This window comes from Corvus hawaiiensis, chromosome 17 (genome assembly GCF_020740725.1).
Source record: "Corvus hawaiiensis isolate bCorHaw1 chromosome 17, bCorHaw1.pri.cur, whole genome shotgun sequence".
Lineage (NCBI taxonomy): Eukaryota > Metazoa > Chordata > Aves > Passeriformes > Corvidae > Corvus > Corvus hawaiiensis.
In genome coordinates, this window is record NC_063229.1 from 12906549 (window position 1) to 12925979 (window position 19431).

Below are 19431 nucleotides of genomic sequence, written 5' to 3' on the forward strand. Positions count from 1 at the left end.
TATAGCAAAGAAATGATCCATCAGAACTGCTGCTGGCTTTGGAGGAGAAGGAAACACAGATTTTTCCCTCTGTGCCTGCTGCCCTCCTGTGGTTTTTATGTTCAGCTACTTGGGAGTGAATTAAACACATCAGTAGCTGAATCTTGTGCCGTGTAAAAAGTACAGAAGAGTTTGCCTGTTAGTCTTTTTTGTGAGTACAGTGTGTTCTGGAAAGCTGGAATACAGCTTTCCATACAGCCAGCTGGATTTGGATGTGCAAATTCCCTGAGTTCCCTAATTTAGACCAAGACCATTTCTCCCAGTGCTCACACACTGGTGTACCTAACTCAGGCCTGACTCCTCCAAGGGCTGTTACGGCTAAAAGGATTTATGCTGGAGTCACTGCCTTTTGCAGTGATCCTGTTAAAATGCCACCACAGAGCTATTGGCACTTTTAAAGAACTAATGTTAGGTCAAATTGTTATACAGGATAGAGAGGTAAAATGTCAAGGATTACTTCTGTCTGGAAATGGAGTTTAAAATTTACTTTCTCAGCTAGCTTGTCCTATTTTTCTTCCAGCTACAGATGCAGAATGAAAAAGAAATTTCTATATTTCATACTGTAAAATACAGGATAAAAGTTTCTTTGCACAGCACTTCTGTCATTAGAATATTTCTAAATTACTGATCTAGAAATTCCACTTTTAAATGCATCATTTAGCCACAGACATTATGCAGAAAAACTTATATAGAATAGTCCTTACATGTCCATGTATTATAATAATTAGCTCTTGCACATGCAAGAAGTGAAAATTCTTGCTGTGGAGGTGCTGGTGTGGTTTGGTGCAATGATTTTTATACTGTGCTTTTTAAAGGTGCTTGGCCAACAGCACTGCTGGGAACACTGGGATCTGGGAATCTCTATAAGCTTTGTGTTTCTTCTTCTTTTGCTTTTTCTGCGAATTCAGAATCCAGCTGTAGCTGTGAGTGATTCCATTAGGGAAAAAAAAAAAAAAAAGCTCCAGAACTTTGAATGTTTCAATATTGTGTCAGTATTGATGGTTCCTCCTCATCCCCCTTCTTTCCCTCTTTTTTCTTCCAAAATTTTATTTGTGTACGTCTTTGTGTTCACACTATTTAAATTCATTGCACCTAGAATTCACCCCAATACCCCAGTACCCCAGCAGTTTTTCTTGAAGCACAAATACTGAACAGAGCAAGATAAAGGATAAATGCGAAGCTCTGTTTTTATGACCTCAAGTCTTGTAATGTTTGTAGGACATTTGTATCCAAATACACAGGAATTGCACAGGACTTGGCATGTGGTTTAACCCTCTGAGCTGTTTGGGCATTTTTTACACGTACACATTTATTTTTCTCAGATCATTTGTACTAGGTTTCTTTGTGTGACCTGTTTAATCTTTTACATGTGCATGACTAAAAAGCAACTCCAGATGTCCTGTGTAGGTTAATCCATTAATCCCTACGTGTGAATCCCAACACAAGAACAGTAGAAGTGTAAGTCTAGAATTTGACTATAATGTAGAAGTGGAATGTTTTCGGTGTTCATCAGCTTAATCAAGTGAGCGAATACATTTGGTCAAATTGAAATATCTAATTATTTATTCACATAGAAACCAGTAAACTTTAAGGTTTGTAGCACAAAACTTGTTGTTAAAAAAAGAAAATGAGCTATGCCATATAGCTTCTTTACCCTCCATAAAATGGCATCATTGCAGTTAAAACTACAATAAAAATGAAACATTCCAGATTACATTAGTTGGAGCACAATGTGACAAATATAATGAGAAAATCCTTGTCAGAAATTTTACTACAAGGAAATACCGATAACTAACACCCATATTCTCCACCTAGAAATTAAGAACATTTGAGTAGATCTTGGCATAAAAGGCACAAAACACAAAGCAAAGCATGCTTGTGTCATTTCTCACACAGAAGCATTGACATTTGTGCAACATGGGAAAAGACCAGCATTTTTCCAGACTCTTCCAATATCAGAGATACTTAAGGAACAGATCTTCCCCTTAATGCCAGTGTGTCACTCCCAGTATGGAGGCAGTGACTACAAGAAAAGAGGGATATAGAGAAGGGAACACATCCGTACCCTTCCAGGAAATCTGAGCTGAGGAACTGAGGAAGTTGCTGCGGTTGTATTGTTGAAGTAACCCAATCCACTGCAGGCTTGGAGTAACACACCCACTGGCAGCCAGCACTTGTGGGAATTCTGAGACTGGCAGGAATGTTAACAATGCTGGAAACCCGACAGGAACACAGGGTTACCTCTTGCATTTAAATGTGCGATGCCAGCCTCAAATGAGCATTTTTAAAAAAGGTTGAGTCCTTGAAAGGAAGGGCCCTTCCAAAGAGGATGTTGCCTCTGGCATAGAGGAATGGCTTTGCTGATGTTAAGATGTTTCAGAACTATGGATCAAAGATCCCTGGCATTTCCTGCTGTAACAGGCTGGCACACAAGCCCCTGGCAGCAGCCTGTTGCTATATTTCTATAACCAGCCTGTCCTCATCATCACTGCTCGTGTCATCATACTCCACCCGTGTTTGTTTCCTCATCATCTCTAAACCTCTCTTTTTATACGTCTTGGGGGGTGTTGCAGAGAAACTCTTGAACTCAGGGGATCTGAGAGTAATTGGAGGCTTTTTAAAGGTAGCAGTAGCTGTTCCATGTGGCCTTCCATAGGGATTGGGCTGCAGGTGGGATCTGCTCTTGTCGGCACTTCCGTGCAGGTCCAGGAGATGCTGAGATGAATTTGCCCTCTCTGAGTGTTCTCTGCTGGGTAACTGAGCCCTCGTGACTGACTCAGGAAAAGACTCTGCTTGCGATCCAAACAAACGTGAACATCCTGGCTGGGAACTGGGAGGTGAGTTTTCTTTGGGAGGTGAATGTGTGTTTTCTTCAGTTGGAGGTTCCTCCCTTCTAGAGGCCTGGATCACCGGGTCTGACATTCCAAATATTTGGCTCTCTGACTCTACTCTCAGTTTGTTTTCCTGGCTTGCTCCTGGATGTAAGGAAAGAGGAGCAGCAGCCTCTGGATTTGTGCTGTCAGGCTGGTCACCTGTGCCTGTGTTTGTAAATTCAGGAGAGCAAGACCCAAAGGAAGCTGCCACGGGGTCACTCCGAAGGCTTGGCTGGGATTCCCCAGGCAAGGATGGCTGGAGCACGAGGGGCTGTGTCACCCAGCAGCAAATGGCCACGTCGCTGCTGAATTCCTGCAGGGACATGTCAGCTGTGGAGGAAAAGGAATGAGCTGTCACAGCTATTCCCAGAGGAGCTGTAATGTTCTGGACAGAGGCGTTTGTTCTTGGGTGTTCCCTGATTTGCCCAGAAATGTCCTGTAGGAACTAGGAGGGGAAAAAATTTACACATAAAGTTTTCAGTCCAGAGCAATTTCATCCAACTGATGCAAATTTAATTGTTATTTTAGCTAATTCTAACATCAGTAAGTTTTCATTTTATTTTAACCCCCAGAAATACCTTTAACACATTTTTCAACATTTTAAACAAAATCTGTGATACAAAATAGTTTCAACATCAACTTTAAAACAGCTGAATATAATTTGGGTTTTAATTGACTTTTTTTTTCTGTCAATAAAAAATAATACAAGAATTAAGGTACAATACCTACTTTTTTATCCATTTTGTCTTTTTGTTTAACATGGTTTCGGTTTTCAGTATGGGAAGATATTCCTGAGTTATTCTTTGCTTCTTTTTTCCTTTTGCAAAGTTGTTTGTCTGAGGTGGAATATGACATGTCTTTTTGCTGGTGTAGATAATTTTCTATTGAAAAAAGGTTGAAGAGACTTTGACTTTAATTTTTATTCCCCCCACATGCTCGAACTTACAACATTTCTCATTATATCACTGCAATAACATCAATTTTAACACAAATATTCTAAATACTTACCTTGCATCTTGGATTGAGGAGGATGGCTCTTCTTATGCTTATTAAATCGGGGGGGTTGGGATGAGCAGCCCTTTCTCAAAGCATCCAGAGCTCTGTTGGGAAAAGAGGGCCTCTTGTTCAGCTGGTTCATTTTCAGCTGAGCAAATCCATGGATGTGCCTCCCTCTGTACCTGCAGTGCCAGGGGCATTGAGGGGATAAACAAATATGGGAGATGTAAAAGCAGCCAGAGGAGAATAACATCACCTCATCAGGTGCATTAAAATCTAACAGCAATTTATTACTGTGAGGGAGGTGTTTGTTTATGTCAACTCAAAAAAAAATCAGCATTTTAGGCAAGAGACCCACAATTTTTTTTTTTTTTTTTCCCTCCATAGGATTCAGTAAATCCTTGATTTTCTAAGAGAAAAGGATTTGGGAATAACAGATCCTTTTCCCTGTATCTGGAATTTTAAAACAATATACTTCACGAAGACAGGAATCACCTGAGGCTGTGTGGTTGTTGGGTTTTTTTCTTTTTCACTTCTTGAGTGCTACTTATTCATCATCACTATGGAGCAACATAAGGATTTCAGTTATTTAGAAAACCCACACTGAATAATCAAATTCTGCTTTATTTCCTACTCTGGCTCCATCTTTCAGTAACTCTGAATGAGTGAGACTAAAGTACATTGGAAGATCCCACCCCTAAATCTGTCACTATCCACAGAGCAAGGTGTAAATCTAAAAGGATGCACTTGTTCAGGTGTTTGGTGTATTAGAAAATTAAATTACACTTGGTGGTTACCAGTTGGGTCAGTTACCTACTAATAGGCATAACCTGAGCTTGCAGGACACTGTACTTAATTGAATCCCTGCACTTATTTGATATAAATAAATCTGATATAAATAAATTCTGAGACCAGCAGGAAAAAACCCACAAAAACAAAACAACACCCAAAAATCAAACCAGAAAAAAGTCCTAGAAGAATGTCACTAGGCTGGGTGACACAGACCTGAGTCTTCTGTTTCTGTTCTTATGGCCCTTCAAAATTGCAGGATTGTTTGCTGAACTAGACATGGTGATTAAGTTACTGACACTGATTTGTCCTCAAGGGAGTCACTCTGTCTGATTTTGGTGATGAAATAGAGTAAGAGGGATGAATGCACACAATATGTGTTTCTTAATGAAGCAATTCATCAGACATCCTGCTGCCCCACACTCCTGAAAGATTAGAGGGCAAGTGCTCCACTGATATGAATTCCCATTGAACAGGGAGGGGGAGCTGTACTGATTGAGACAATGTGCCCTTGATAGTTTTATGCTCAAATTCTTCCTGCTTTTTTATTTAAACCAAATGATCCTTTGAACTACAGATGGTTCTGTTAGTTTGTGTTTAACTTGATATTTATTCTTCTGCCTTCTCTTGTGAATACCAGTTGAGGATATGGATCTTCCAAGGACAAAGGGCCTCGCACACTGCTCTGAGCTGTGACGGGATTAAAAACAGAAGCATTTTGGTTCCCTTCAAACAAAAGTAAATGCTCACAATTTTGACAGATAAGAACAATTTCTAAATCATAGTGAGACTCAACCAACCAGGCATCATCTTTCTGTGGGATATGTCTGGTTTGCTTAGAAAAGTCTGTTCCTAATAGTAAACAACAGATTGATATTTTTATAGTTTACCTTTGGGGCACTGCTGTGGTATAAGAATAGCTCTTTCTGAGAGATTTATCTTTTTTTCTCCCAATTTTATCAAGGTTGAATTTTGGGGATGACTTTTTATTTTCTGTGGAGTTTTTATACCCATTACAGCAAAATTATATCTATATCCAGTGAACCTGAAAGCCATACTTCTTACCATTTAGGGGTGACTTTAATCCTTTTCTGTTTGTGGCTCCTCTTAAGTTTATTTGTTGAGAGTTTTTCCTTTTTGCAAGCTACTGTTTTCTTCTTTTGCTCTGAAATATTTTTGAAAGAAACACCAGGAACTGCTGAGCTTAACTGTTGAGAATATTGGGAAAAAATGAAATCTGTGAATTACATTGACTGTGAGGTTGGAAATCTGTGCACTTTTTAAATACCACTGAACAGCAAAGGAGTTAAGTACCACAACTCTGTATTTAAATTCTACTCTAAGTTAAATATTCATTTAGAATGAAAACAATTAAATACAGATGCTATTAGAGAAAAATATAAAACATCCCCATAAAGGGTAGAAAAATTAAGAAAGAGAAATTCACTCCTCTCACTATCAGCATTCTGAAATGGTCAAATGAAAGAAACATATTCACACAGAAGTGTATCTTTCTGATGTATCAAATTAATATAAGACTTATAAAAACATAAATTCTAAATTCTGTATTAGCAAATGCCTGTAAATGTTCATAAATACACTTCTGATAATTATTTCATTTTTCTAGTAAGAGGGTGGGGGTGGGCTGTCAGCCAGTAACACCCTCATGAGAAAGCAAATAGGATTATTAATATTACCTCCTGCATCTGGTGTCCTTTGGAAAATGATGAAACCAACGTTTTTAAACTTGTGTTTGTTAAGCCATATGCCACATTCTTGCTAATATTTCTCATTTTGAAAATGGAAATGTCATACTTTGACAGGGTGCATTCCCTGCTGGGTTCCTTGTCACAGGTGTGCAAGGAGGGATGGGCAGAGGCTGCATTCCCACTCTGCTCTGAGGGCAGAGGGAAGCTCCTGCTCAAACAGCACCAGGTCAGCCGGGGCTCAGCACTGAGGGATGGGAAGGTGCTCTTGGAGCCTGGTACTGGAGAAGTGCCAGAGTACCAGGTCCTGTTATTGTGGGGCAGCACTGGCAATTCTTTACAGTGAGTGCTGAGAGTGTGGCAATAGAAAGTGCCAAAAGAATGGCAAAAATAAGTGGGGTTTTCATGTGAGCTCTGGGAATGCTGTGGATCCTGCAGTGGTGGTGGGATGTCCTTAAGGATGCATGGACTTCCCGCTCTGTCCCATCCCAGGATTGTTGGCTCTGCACGCTTGCTAGAAACTGATGTCTTTATCAAAGAGTCACTTTCTGAGCAAAGGTGATGTAAGGCCTTCCTCTCATCTTTGATGTCAGCAGATATGAAAAAGCCACTTGTATACACAGAAGTAAAGCATATTTTCTTCTGCAGAGTCTGTGTAGAGCAAGTACTTTTACTCATCCACTTCTCTTCTCTTTGCCTTTGATAATTTAATTTATTTTTGTTCTGTTTGTTTTTCTCATCCTCTTTTGCAATATCCTGCTGCTTGAAGATCTGGTTACGAAAGGTGTTCTCTGTTGTGGTTATGATATTTGTGGTTTCTGAGTTGACTGATGAACAGAATCCTGGAGTTTTCCAGTTTGTGTGAAGATTCCACTGAATTTCTCCTTTGCCAGCCTTTCGTCTCACTTCAGATTTTAGAGGGGACCAAACCACATCACTGGAAAGAGAACAGAGGGATGTGCTGCTGCAAGAGCAGGGTGGGGTGGTTAAGTCATCTGTCCGAGGTCTGCAAGCTGTCATCTCCCCTTCAGGTCTAAGCAAAGATGACAGATCTGAAGTTCTCTTGTCCTGTGGCAATTTAAGGATGTATTTTGGAGAGAAGGCATTTTGTTGTGGGACTGGACTTAAATGATCAGGTTGCAGATGATGACTTTTAGGAGACACATCCACAGCATTGTCATTGAGAAGTGGCACTTCTGCTCCTGTTTTTACAAGATGTGTTTTGTCATCTCCATCTGTTGCACTGTGCAAGGCAAAAGAGTTGGAATCACTTCCCCTTAATTCATATCCTAAAAATCCTGCCAGTGAAGCTTTTGAGATACCTGCAGGATGTGAAAGAAGGTTAATGTCACTGTAATTAAGAGCTTTTGTGGGAAGTTTGATTGTTTTCCTGTATTCCACATTCTCAGTACCTCCAGTGACATCATTAATTCCTGCGCTTGATTTTTGCTCCTCTGCTTTACTGGAGAATTTCACTGGAGCTGTGGGAGGACACTGAGTACCAGAGCAATGGACTCTCTCTGCTTCACTTGCTGCAGTGGTTTCTCTACTGGGACTAGGGCAGGACACTGAAATCACATTTTGTGTTTTCTCCACTTCGAATTTCAGCTTTTTCCTTTCTGATGGCAAAATGTGGGATTTCCCTTCTGTTTCTCTGTTGTTGCAATGGACCCACGGGGGCGTCAGGCCATGCTGGCCACTTTCCTTAGTCCCATGATGGTTCCCAAGATTGTGTGAAGTGCTTTTACAGTCTAAGTCAAATGCACTGGATTCTTTCCCAGGGCTTGGTTTCTCCCAGTTGCTACTCTGTACTGGCAAGCAGCCACCATTCCTTCCATCGCTGCTCAGCTGACACTCAGGATTTTGAAGCCTGAGATCACCACTGCTTGAAGCCAGCAGCGTGCCGCTGCCAGCTGTGCATTTCTCTGTGTCACTGCCACGGAGCTCTTGGGAAGTTTGGCTGGTTACAGGTTCAGCAGTTATGGAATGTGATGTCTCCATTAGGTAGGACACTCTGTCTGCAGTTTCCTCAGAGGACACATTCTGCAGAACATGATTAGCATCAGTACAAGTTCCTGATTTACCTGTGGTTGAAGCTGCTGTCACAAGGGCGGAAGGACTGTCACTTGAAGAGCTCCTGCCATCTCTTTCCTCAGTAATTTCAGCGCTGCTGGCTGATTCCCTTGAATTAGGAATCAAGCTTGTAATATCTGTAATCTTATTCTCTCTCTGTTTAATTTTCTTGGCATTTTGACTGCTTTTCAATTTTTGGTAGATTTTCTTAAACGTTTCATCTCCATACATTTGCCATTTTTCTTGAGAGAACATCTTCAACTTCCTTTGATTGTGTTTCTTATTTTTAGCACTGATTACTTCTCTGGCCCCAAGCTTTTTAGCCCCTTTCAACTCCTCTGACAGAGAAGGGTGATCAGCCGCATTACTTAGGGGCAAATCATCCACTGCTGTTTGTCTCACTAGAGCTCGGGTATGGCTATTAGGGAAATCCACTGAATTCGCAGCAAAATCGTTGCTAGGCAGCAAACCAGCAGTGCCTGTGTTTGCAGACTGCTTAGTAAGAGAAAGTGGTTTTGAGCAACCTGGTTTGTCAGGTACTATCCTTGCTCCCTCCACAACAGGCAAGGAGTTGCTCCGAGTAACAGGCACAGTGTCGATTGTTGTGGAGAACTGGGTAGGAACTGAATGGAAAAACATTGGCTTGCATTTCTCCAGGGGTGCAAAGGTAGATTTTGCTGAACAAAGAGAAAGATTCTTTTTCCTATTTACATCACAAGTTCTGATATCAAAATGGAAAGAGTCTTTGTATGTGTAAGGCATTGGCAGGTCAATGCTTCCCTGTTTAGAAAGGACAGTTTTTCTGGGCCTGACATTGTCTAACTGGGTATCATCCACCACACTTTTGTTGTGAGAAATAAGCTTTGAAATGTGTTCTTCCAGTCTCTTTTTCTCTAGCATCGAGGCTGTAGCTTTGTCAGCTGCCTCCAGCTTTGCAGTGCTTCCTGAGGCACACCTTGGGCCGCTGAAGGCAGTTTCATTTTCCAGTTCCGTGCTGTGCTCGTAGAGACTGTGCAAGGGGCTGGATGATGTCATCTGCTGTTCTGCGCTGTCAGAGCGCGACAGATACCCCGAGTCAGTGCTCTCACACTTCTTCAGCTTGCAGTCCAAGGGTTTGTAATCCCACTGCTTCTCTGAAGAGGTTGCTTGCTGCCTTTGCAGCTGAATGTGCTTATTGGCAGTGGGAGTTCTTTGCTCCTGCATCTTCTTTCTCAGACATGGACCATTTGACAAAGCTCCTGGAGATGCTAAACTTTGAGGTTCTCTTTCAGGAACCCCCTGATTAACCTTTGAACTGAAGGACTGATTCATTGTTTCTTGATTTTCTGAAGCAGCTGATGAAGAGCTTTTTGCTAGCAGTGAGAGCTCATGAGGTTTCTTAGTGTCTGTTGCTGCACTGGTCTCTGAACTGGGTTGTTTGATGTGTATCCCCTGGTCTTCACTGGTGCTACTCAGTGCTTTGCTGCCTTGGGGAGAGGTGGTGCTCTCTGCTGATCTCTCATTTTGCTCTGGTCCCCCAGTGATGTCAGAGTCTGAGGGCAGCCTGGCGTTGTTGACGTGTGTTTGGGTTCTCCTGTGTTTGTACAAGTTGCTCTGAGTTTTAAATGCAATGCCACAAGTGGTGCATGGAAAGGGCCTCTCTCCTGTGTGAGAGCGAATGTGTTTCTCAAGGACACTTGGCTTCAAACAATCTCGTCCACAGTGTTTGCAGATGTATTTCCCAGATTTTTTTGATTTTCCCGGGCTTCCAATAGATGCATTTACGCAAGAAGTTGGTGATGATAAAACTGGTAAAGTGCTGACTATGCTCAGTGTTAGGCTTTGCCCAAGCTGTTTCTGGAAAACCGGCTGAGGCTGCTCCGTGCCTTCCGGAGCAACGAGCGGGTTGAGGATGAGGGGAATGTTGCCGCCGTCGAGGTGGACACAGCTCCTGCCGGTCACCAAGGGCCCGTGTGGCTGGAAGCATCCTGGCTGGACGGGCTGGAGCAGCGGGATCGTCAGGGCTTTGAGGTACAGGGGCTGGGGCAGGACCTGCCCCCGGGCAGGGTCTGAGGAGCCCCGCGAGGGCCGCAGGGAAGGGCCCGGGACGGGATCTGCTGGGGCGGCCGCCACAGCCGGCGGGTTCTGGGCCTCCATCCCAGGGGCCAGCTGCCATGTGCTCATGGATCTGCCAGGAGGGGACACAAAACAAGCAGGAGTCGGCAGGCAGCAAATAAAATACACACTTCCCACCGCTGGACTGGTAAAATTAGCAACTAAGAATATCACTAATCTTACATGCAGGCATTAAACAGACAATAATTACTTCCTTTCCCAATTAAATTGATTCATTTTTCATTTCTCATCTAGGAGTTAAAGTTCAGTACTGTGTAAAGAACACTGAACACTACATTTAAAACCACTCTTACAACCTACAGTAAGTACCCAAAGCACTAGAAACAAATCTGAGTTTCAGATTTGCAAATGGAGGCTCTAGGCACACCAAGAATAATACAATTTTAATTTTCCGGAACCATATTCCCATTATATATTTGTATCATGTTTTTAAAATTAATTAATATTAGTAATTTTTAATACAAAAACACAGAACAGTTGAGGTTAGAGGGGACCTCAGGACATCTCTAGTCCAAACACCTGCTCAAAGCACAGTCAGCACTGAGGTCAGATGAGGTTGTCAGGGTGTTACCAGTCTGGTTTTGAAAATCTCTGGGGATAAAAACTGCACAGTTTCTTTGGGCAACTGGTTCCAAACACAGGACATTAAACATGCCTGCATATTATCTGTGCTTACCCAGTTTAAGGGAGCTAAGGCCAAACACATTGCAGCAAGGGGTATAAAATGAAAATACATGAACAAAATGAAAGTCGTGTCCTGTTCTAAAAGTCAGATTTGCATAAATATGTGCAAAGTAGAAAAGATGGTATCATAGGAAAATAGTGTGATAAATTAAAGCTGGCTTTTGTGTAGCCCAAATTAATTTGGTCTAATTAATGGAGATATTATAGTGTACTGCTTGTTTTTAGATGCTTTCAATGCCAGATGAAAACATCTTCTAAGACACAGTTTTTGAAAAAAGTGAACCTGTTCTTTTGAAATCTATCCTAATATATGCAGGGTAGGTGCTGGTCCAGACTACTTCTTATTTCAGCAAATATTTGTATTGTCTTTTTTTCTTTCTTAAAAACAAAGGAGGAGGAAAGGATAGGAAACTATCAAAATAAGCAAGTTGAAAATTTTCTTTGGAAGGGCTGATAGGGGCATGAGCATAACCCCTTGTAATTACAGTTTGGATGAACATCAGGTGATCTGTGAGTGTTTGTTTGATTCTTGCTCAGTTATGCTTACTGTATCCACTGGCTGCTATGAATAATGGGTTGTTCTTGTGCAAACAGCCATAAAAAAACCATTTGGAATAATATAATCAGTGGCTCTATTTGAAATCTGCAATTTGTTGCTTTACTGCATAATCTCTAGTGGTATTTCTGTAACTTCCTTGGATCATTTTAATAGGTTATCATTACTGGGAAACAGTAAAAGAATTACTTCAAAATGTGGTTTGAAATCTGTACTGGTTCCATCCCAAAAAACAACCTGTAAACTGAACTGATCAGTGCACAGCAAAGTGTTAGATTTTGCTTTTTTTCTTCCTCATGAATGCTATAAATCAACCTCAGTTATCAAGCATGGAGTTTTCTTATGCACTTCTGACATTTCTATGCAGAATAATCACTTAAGTGGCTTTTTATTATAGGTAGTGACTATAATGATGAAAGAATGTTAAAAGAATATGGCTTGTTATAGAAATTAAGTTATTATCCATATTGTGCAGTGGGGTTGCCTCTACAGAATAAAAGTGGAATTCTCTAATTTGCAAAGTGATGTTATCAACATTTCAAGTCCATTTAAGATGGTTCCTAAGCTATTCAGTCACTTTTGAATTTAAACACAGCATAAAATAAGGGATAAGATGTGAGACAATGATACAAACTAAGTACGCAGTAGTTTTTCCAAAATACTAAAAAAAAAGTTTTGGGGGAAAAAAAATATGCTTCAAAGAACAGTCTTCAAGAAAAAAACTGAAGCCTAAATACCCAGTAGGTATAAGATCTAACAAATCCCACATCAGACACCGTGTCTTTGCTCCCCTCCCCCAGAGAGAGGTGTGCAAATACACTTCCACGTATTTTACATTTCCCCCACCAGCTTGCTCCAGGGTCACAAACTCTTTCTCTCTCTGATTTCCTCCTGGCCATGCAGAGCTGATGGGCCCTTCAAGGCCACCACAGACAAATGTTTTTCATAGGAATCCTGTGGTTCCCAAGTACCAGAGGCTCTGTGTAATTTCACTTAATGCTGTTAAGTTTCTGGGGCCCAAAACACAGCCTGAGACTCATTTCAGTGTTCTGTAATGCTCTACAAAGAAAATACCTAAGTGGTGACAGAAAATTTAAAGGAAAGTTTTAAATAAAGCTCAACAAGTAAACTAATGGTGATACTTAATGTACTTTTAAGAATATAATAACACATCTCTATCAGGTGTGGTAGTTTGCTGCTTTTCACAGCAAGAAAAAGTACTTCCTGAGTGAAACTGCCATGACTTGTATTCTACTGGGGCAAATACCATCAAAATTTTCACATCTGTTACTTATATACAAAAAAAGGCCACTGTGTTTCTTTGTATGTTGACAAAAATAGCTTATCTCAAATGAATTCTGCCCCAAGGCTAATTCAGGGTAGTCCTTGCCTAAAGTAGAAATTCCTCTGTTTATTATCCCCTGGGTTCTGTTACTGAGCATCCACCCAATGTTCTCAGCTGTTTCTAACTTGTGGCATTGAACTACCAGCATAAGAATTTGATCCTACTTAGATAAGGAAAATTTTCCAATAATGCAGGATTTGGCCAGCCCAAAATTTTCTAAATTGATTTCTTAAGCTATCAAAACTGGTCACTAAAATTCCATTAAATACAACTATTTTGTTCCTGGTTTGAAATTCTAACTTCAGGTACACACCATAGGCAGGTCTGTGGAACACTGAAAAATGGAGCAGTTTCACATAAGAAATCATTGTAGCAGAAACTCTCTTACTCGCTTTATACGTATGAAGTATTTTAATACAAGAGGTTGATATAAAAAACTCATTTTAAATCAAATAAGTTCAATTTTTATAGACTTTTTCCTGAATTCCAAATACATTTTATAAAAATTGTTTCATTTTGTCAGCACTTGTTATGATTTTGGACTACACAACCAAAAGATTTTTGTCTTCTGCATGGCACATGAAATGCTCTGTTAATTGCCCACCATTATTAACTAAATCAATAACTAAACATGTAAATACTTATTTTCTGCACTTACATATAATTTTTCGACACACCACTGAGCAAAGAATCAGTCTCTAAGCAGACACAGAGCTCAACTGCTCAATCCCCCACCTTGGTCTGCAGGTACAACCCACAGATACAACAGAGTTACTTTATTTTTGTAACCCCATAGAAACAGGTTTTCAACGTTATGAACATACACAATAGACTCAATTATACCAGGAGTCTTTACCTTTTTAAAAGCCTTTTAGTGATCCCTACCTTAAATACCAGGGAGCAGAAGTGGAAGTCTGGAAATAATTAAGTCTTCAGTCTGGAAATAATTTTACCTCACGTACCTTTGATTGAGCCAGGCATTTCAGCAATAAAAGTCTAATTTCTGTCAATACTTGATGCAAGCAGAGAGAAACGAGGACAAAGACTTGAAACAGATTAGAAGTAGGAAGTTGGGTTTTTCTTTTTTTTTTTTTTACATTGGTGTCACAGTAACAACCTTCAGAAAACAGGAAGAGTTGAAACAGAAGAAAATGAAATGGCATTTCAATTTCTCTGTATCCTTTATCACTATTTATGTAGGGAGCTCTAAAGAGAATCTTCGAAACGTGGGGGGTTTGTGCTCTGTCTTTTGTCCTGAAATACACTGACACCATGGTAGGGTTTTTTATTTATACTCCTAAAGGTAATTTTATTTTAACTTTACAGTAAAAGGGCTCTCTTAAAATATGTTGGGAAAGAAAACAATGGTGGAGAGAAGACACTTGCCACATATGAAGTGCTAAACTTATCCAGCGTGGGTGTTGTCCACCACCTTCTTCTAGTGGTGCCCTGTGGGACAGGAGAAAGCAGTAACCAGGTGGGAAAATGCCTCAGGAATGTTAAAAGTGTTTATGTTGTGCTCAACAAACCTCCATAAACTTGTGGAAAGCTGCAGGGAAAACAGGATAGGGCACAGTCAAGTGAAAGGGTCATTTAAAAAAGTAAACTTTATTTGGGGGTCGACTTCCTAAAGAGTGCTCAGGTGACACAGTGAGCAGCACTGAGGGCTCCTGGGGGGCCGCTCTTCTTTATGCAAACACTTGTTTAGAGCGGGGACTGGGATGGCTGCGTCCTCCTCTGCTGGTAGACTGAGTGAATCCCAAACTGGAATTCCCAATAATGTAACAAAACTGGCATAGCTGGCCTGTATAATTTCCTTAGGAACAGCATATTTTGGAAGATACAGCTTTTATTTTCCCTGTGATGAGCAGCTGCACAGTTCAGACCCTGCAGCCTGTCCCTTATTGGGAGTGGTGAAACTGTAACATTATAATTGTCCAATATCCACTTCAGTGGGAGCTCTTTCTTTTAATAATCCTGGTGATAGATCTATGCTACAGGCCTCAGTAGATTTCCATTCCAAACAGCTTTATTGATCCTGAAGAGTTTTGCCTGTTGTTTGGATTGTTTTCCATTTATTTCTGGAGCCCTGATTTAGCAGGCCTCTAATTTTGGTGGTGGAGAAATATTTCTGTCTTGTTGTCCCCATCTTTCTTGCCTGTCACGTAGTTATTTAGGGGGCAGAAAGCTCTTAACAGGGCCCAGTATTACTGCTTAAAATCCTCCTGGTTTCTACCATACCCTGAAATGCTCCCAGTCATTGGTAATGGCACTGCAGATGCTTCAAATCCGTGAATCTAGAAAATACTTGACATTCTGAACCGCTTTTCAGTGACTCATGCTTCTGCTTTACAGACTCAGTCTGTCCAGATGGAGAGAATTACATGCACCAAGTAGTTTCAGCTCTGCTGGGAGATACTTTCCTAAAGGAATGTGTTCTCACCTCTAAGTGAGATCTTCTGGAGGATTACTGCATGCTACAGTCAACAAACCAACGGGAAAAAAGATGCACATCTTATAATAGAACACTGGCATGAATCAAATCATACAAACAGATGATTATGGGCATTTTACATAACCAGTCAAAATTAGTTTGTCTTCAGTTCGATCACATTTCTGGAGGCCATTATATTTTATTCCACTTTGAGACTGACTATTATTAAGTTAAGGTGAATTTACTTAAAAGGGACACTTAATTTAAGCAGTAGTAATGATTGCAGCAGTGTCCTGGACCTATTAACAAACTAGTAACAAACTGAAAACACATATAAGCATTTAAAATTCATTATTTAGATCACTCAGTATCAAATTCCAAATGCTAAAACTGCAAACTGTTTACCTTGAGAGGCTTAAGGAGACATTAATTAATTAAAGCAAGTTACAACAAAAGCAAGTGGCTGTCTGGGTATTTGCCACTATCACAGAAGTTTCAGGGCTTAGCAGAACCTTTTGAGGCTTGATCTAAAATCTCTAAATTTTGAATAAGTGACTCTGGAATCAGACTTCCCTCACAGCATCCTGTGATTCTTTCCTTTTATATGGATGAACAGGTTGCTGTAATGGCTGGAAGTAATTTGACCTGTACATAAAATACAGAGCACCTACAGAGTATTATCCTGCATTAGTTCTGTTTGAAATTAAGTGATTTTTGTTTTCTCTTTCTAATCAATCTCTATGCAAGATTATTTATATTCATTTAAATTTAAAATATTGTCCTGCTCAGAGAAACCCTGCTAACTTCAGCTGTCTCAATGCACAGCAAAGTATCAATTTACGCACAAAGCTGAGCCCGCTGTCAGGTGCTGCACAGAAGGGAGTTCTGGGGCTACAGTCCACTCTCAATTCATGTCCCCATCAGGATTTGAGGCATTAAAGTCACTCACCATTGGTACACATTTCTGGGTCCCAAGTATCTGTGACAAAGGTCCCACCCCAGGTGTTTAAAACCCTGCATCCTTCAAAGACACCTACAGAGTTTTGTCAGGGGTGTGAGCAAGTGAAAGCAGCAAAAAACATGCTTCCTGTGCTGATGAGGAAAGAGATTCCAAAGGTCCTACAACTACATGTTTTAAAGAACTTTGCAAACTTAAATGAAAAGAAAGTATCTTACAGGTTTGCTAATTATTAATATTTCCTGTGAGGGCAGGGATGCTGAGGGCGGTACACAGTGTCTTGCTGTCAGAGGAAGATACAGACACTGGGATTATCATTCCCAGTTGCTCATCCACCACTGACAGCCTGCACAACTCCCTTGATAGACCACACAAAGCTTCTACTTCAATCTTAGCATCATAGAGTCATAGTGAACCACAGGGTCTGAAATAAGTTTTGTGCAGGTACTTCAAACACCACTTCTGTGATGGAATCAAAATGTTTCTGAGTACACCCCAGGTCTGGAGTTTTTTAGTTCTCAATTCAAACAAGCAAAATGGAACAGACCCATTTCCTGGCTAGCCCAGAAATGACTGTTAATCTTGTTTTACTTAAAAGCTATTTCTGCCTTTGCTCTTTTCTCGGTTTGACTTTGCATCTTGAAATGTCTCATAACACAAGTACTGAGTTCACCTTTCCCCTTGTTCTTAAGGGATGTGTCTGATCTCACAGCTCTGCCGGTTCCACCCGCAGCCTGCATGCTGCCGGTACCTTCAGAACAAAGTTGGGAGCCTCAGTCCCCTGCAGAATCAGGCTGAAAATGTTTAATTCTATCATCTTCTGAAACCTTTATAGTCTTTCCACGGTAACATCTCAAATTCTGACTTTGGGAAATCTTGCTGCTTGGTACAAGTCATTGTTCTGAAGTTTTGCCCTTCTTCATGTGTTACTGAAGTACGAAGCCCCTAGAAAACCTGCTGGGGGAACTTTCTTGTACCATATCCTAAGGACAAATATTATTGACACTTACTTCCACAATTGTGTAATATCAGCAAAACTGTTTAGGTTGGCCTTTTTTTAACAATTATTTCTGTAAATACTGTACCAGAATACAGTATTAAAATCTTTTAGGAAGAACAGGATCTGCTTTACCTTCCCTTTGTTCCAGAATAGCAGCAACTGGTTTGATCATTATTAAGCAGTTTTCTATAATTATTATGCTCCTTTTCTTGAATATCCATAAATGAAAACATTCCAAAGGCTTAAATCAGTAAAAATATTGTTACCTAAAATACATTTTAATGTGTAAGTAAACACTGTATTGGCCTTTTTGACCTCTTCATGCAATTTGTATCAAGAATATTTCCTATTCTACTTCTTACACTGCTACTTTTCTCAGCTCCAGCAATAAGAAATGCTTTCTAGTTTAATATATGTTTCTAGTTTAGATTTACATCATTATCTCTAAAAAGAAACATATTTAACATATGTAATATATCTGTTGGTTTTGTAACACTTTTGGTGACTTCACAATGAGGAAAAAATAGGATTTTTAGTGCTTAAAATCTTCAAAGGATTTTGATTCTTTTATCCTTTCATCAAATTTGCTCCTGTGCATTTCCCATGTTAGGAAAGAGTTAACAACCTCCAGCCAGCAGACTGCAATCAACAGGTTGCTCTAAGAGAAAAATAATAACCCTAATCCATCTTTTAAAGTTTAGGAGGCTGGACTAAATGATGAAAAAATACCGATTAAAGCCCTCTGAAAAGCTGAAGTGGGGCCAGAACTGAAATGCTTTGTGTTTTAGAAAAAAAATCTTTCTCGTTGCTAAGTGAAAGAACCATCACAATGAAAAAATAAAAATTGTAACTTTAAAATTCCTGTCTTACCATCTAGAATTTAATTCTCTCTCTGTCCATAGAAAATGATAACAAAACACTTGCTAACCTTTAGGTGGCCAATTCACAGGCAGGTGGAGAGGTTCAGGTCCCTGGAATAGCGTTGAAACAAAAGAAGCATCCTGTTTTCTTTTTTCAGTGTCTTTCTCTTCTTCTTTTTTTTTAAGCATTTGAAAAGTGAAGGGTGGGTGGTGGGGTGTGTGCAGAGAGAGGAGGGGGCGAAGGCAGCCCACGCTGGTGTAGGAAGAGTTTTAATGGCCGATGCTGGGAATATGGTTTGCCTGCTACAGTGTCTGCACTACTGCAGCTCTGTGTGTGGGCGTAAAGAAATGACACGACTGGGTTTCAAACCATTACACTGAAGATTTGCAAACAGTTAAAAAAAAAACAAAACACAACCCCATCAGGCACCAATGAAAATTATCACTTTCCTCCTTTTATCTTTTTCTAAGGGCTTTTTGTTGCTTTGTTTTAACTTAGCAGATGTAATCTAGTCAAGTTTCTTCCTCAGCCTCTAAAAGAAAAAAAAGGTAAATTGAGTATTTAGGAAGGTTTTGTATTTTACATGATGTGAATATTTTGTTATAATTTTTGCTGGTATTTTTTAATTAATCTACAAGAGCTTGTATTCCTGAAGGGTATCCAGATTTGCACAGTAAAAGTCTTCAGGGGACACCTATATTTCTGCTTTAGAACATGCCAAATAGGTGCCTAAATCTTGGTAGCACCAAGTAGCACAGTACAATAGACAGAGCAGCGACTCCACAACTGGCCAGGCAGGACATCCGAGCCCAGGAATATCCCTTGAATATTCCGCAAAACACAGCCAAAAAAACCAAGACATGCTGGCAGCCCACTTTTGTTCAGTAGTCCAGCAGTAGTCCAGTCCTCAGGTTTACTGATCTAAATTGGGCAGAAAACAGACTTGAATATTTGTTGTAACTACTGGAGACCAACAGGAGTGAGGCAAAGGGGCTGTTCCCT

General features: G+C 40.3%; 1 protein-coding gene across 4 annotated transcripts; it reads right to left on the reverse strand.

The window, feature by feature from the left end:
• Positions 1–1579: 1579 nt before the first annotated feature.
• On the reverse strand, positions 1580–18753 carry ZNF831 (zinc finger protein 831). Of its 4 annotated transcripts, none has more exons than XM_048322064.1 (6): positions 18497–18751; positions 6395–10643; positions 5763–5905; positions 3921–4090; positions 3642–3793; positions 1580–3357 (listed from the first exon to the last, which is right to left on the reverse strand). In XM_048322064.1, the coding sequence occupies exons 2-6, from the start codon at positions 10637–10639 to the stop codon at positions 2494–2496; spliced, it is 5574 nt and encodes a 1857-aa protein (XP_048178021.1). In that variant the 5' UTR covers positions 10640–10643; positions 18497–18751; the 3' UTR covers positions 1580–2493. The 4 variants fall into 4 exon arrangements, with proteins under 4 accessions (XP_048178021.1, XP_048178022.1, XP_048178023.1 ...); XM_048322065.1 differs by lacking the exon at positions 18497–18751 and adding an exon at positions 14139–16337; XM_048322066.1 differs by lacking the exon at positions 18497–18751 and adding an exon at positions 14062–14124.
• Positions 18754–19431: the final 678 nt, after the last annotated feature.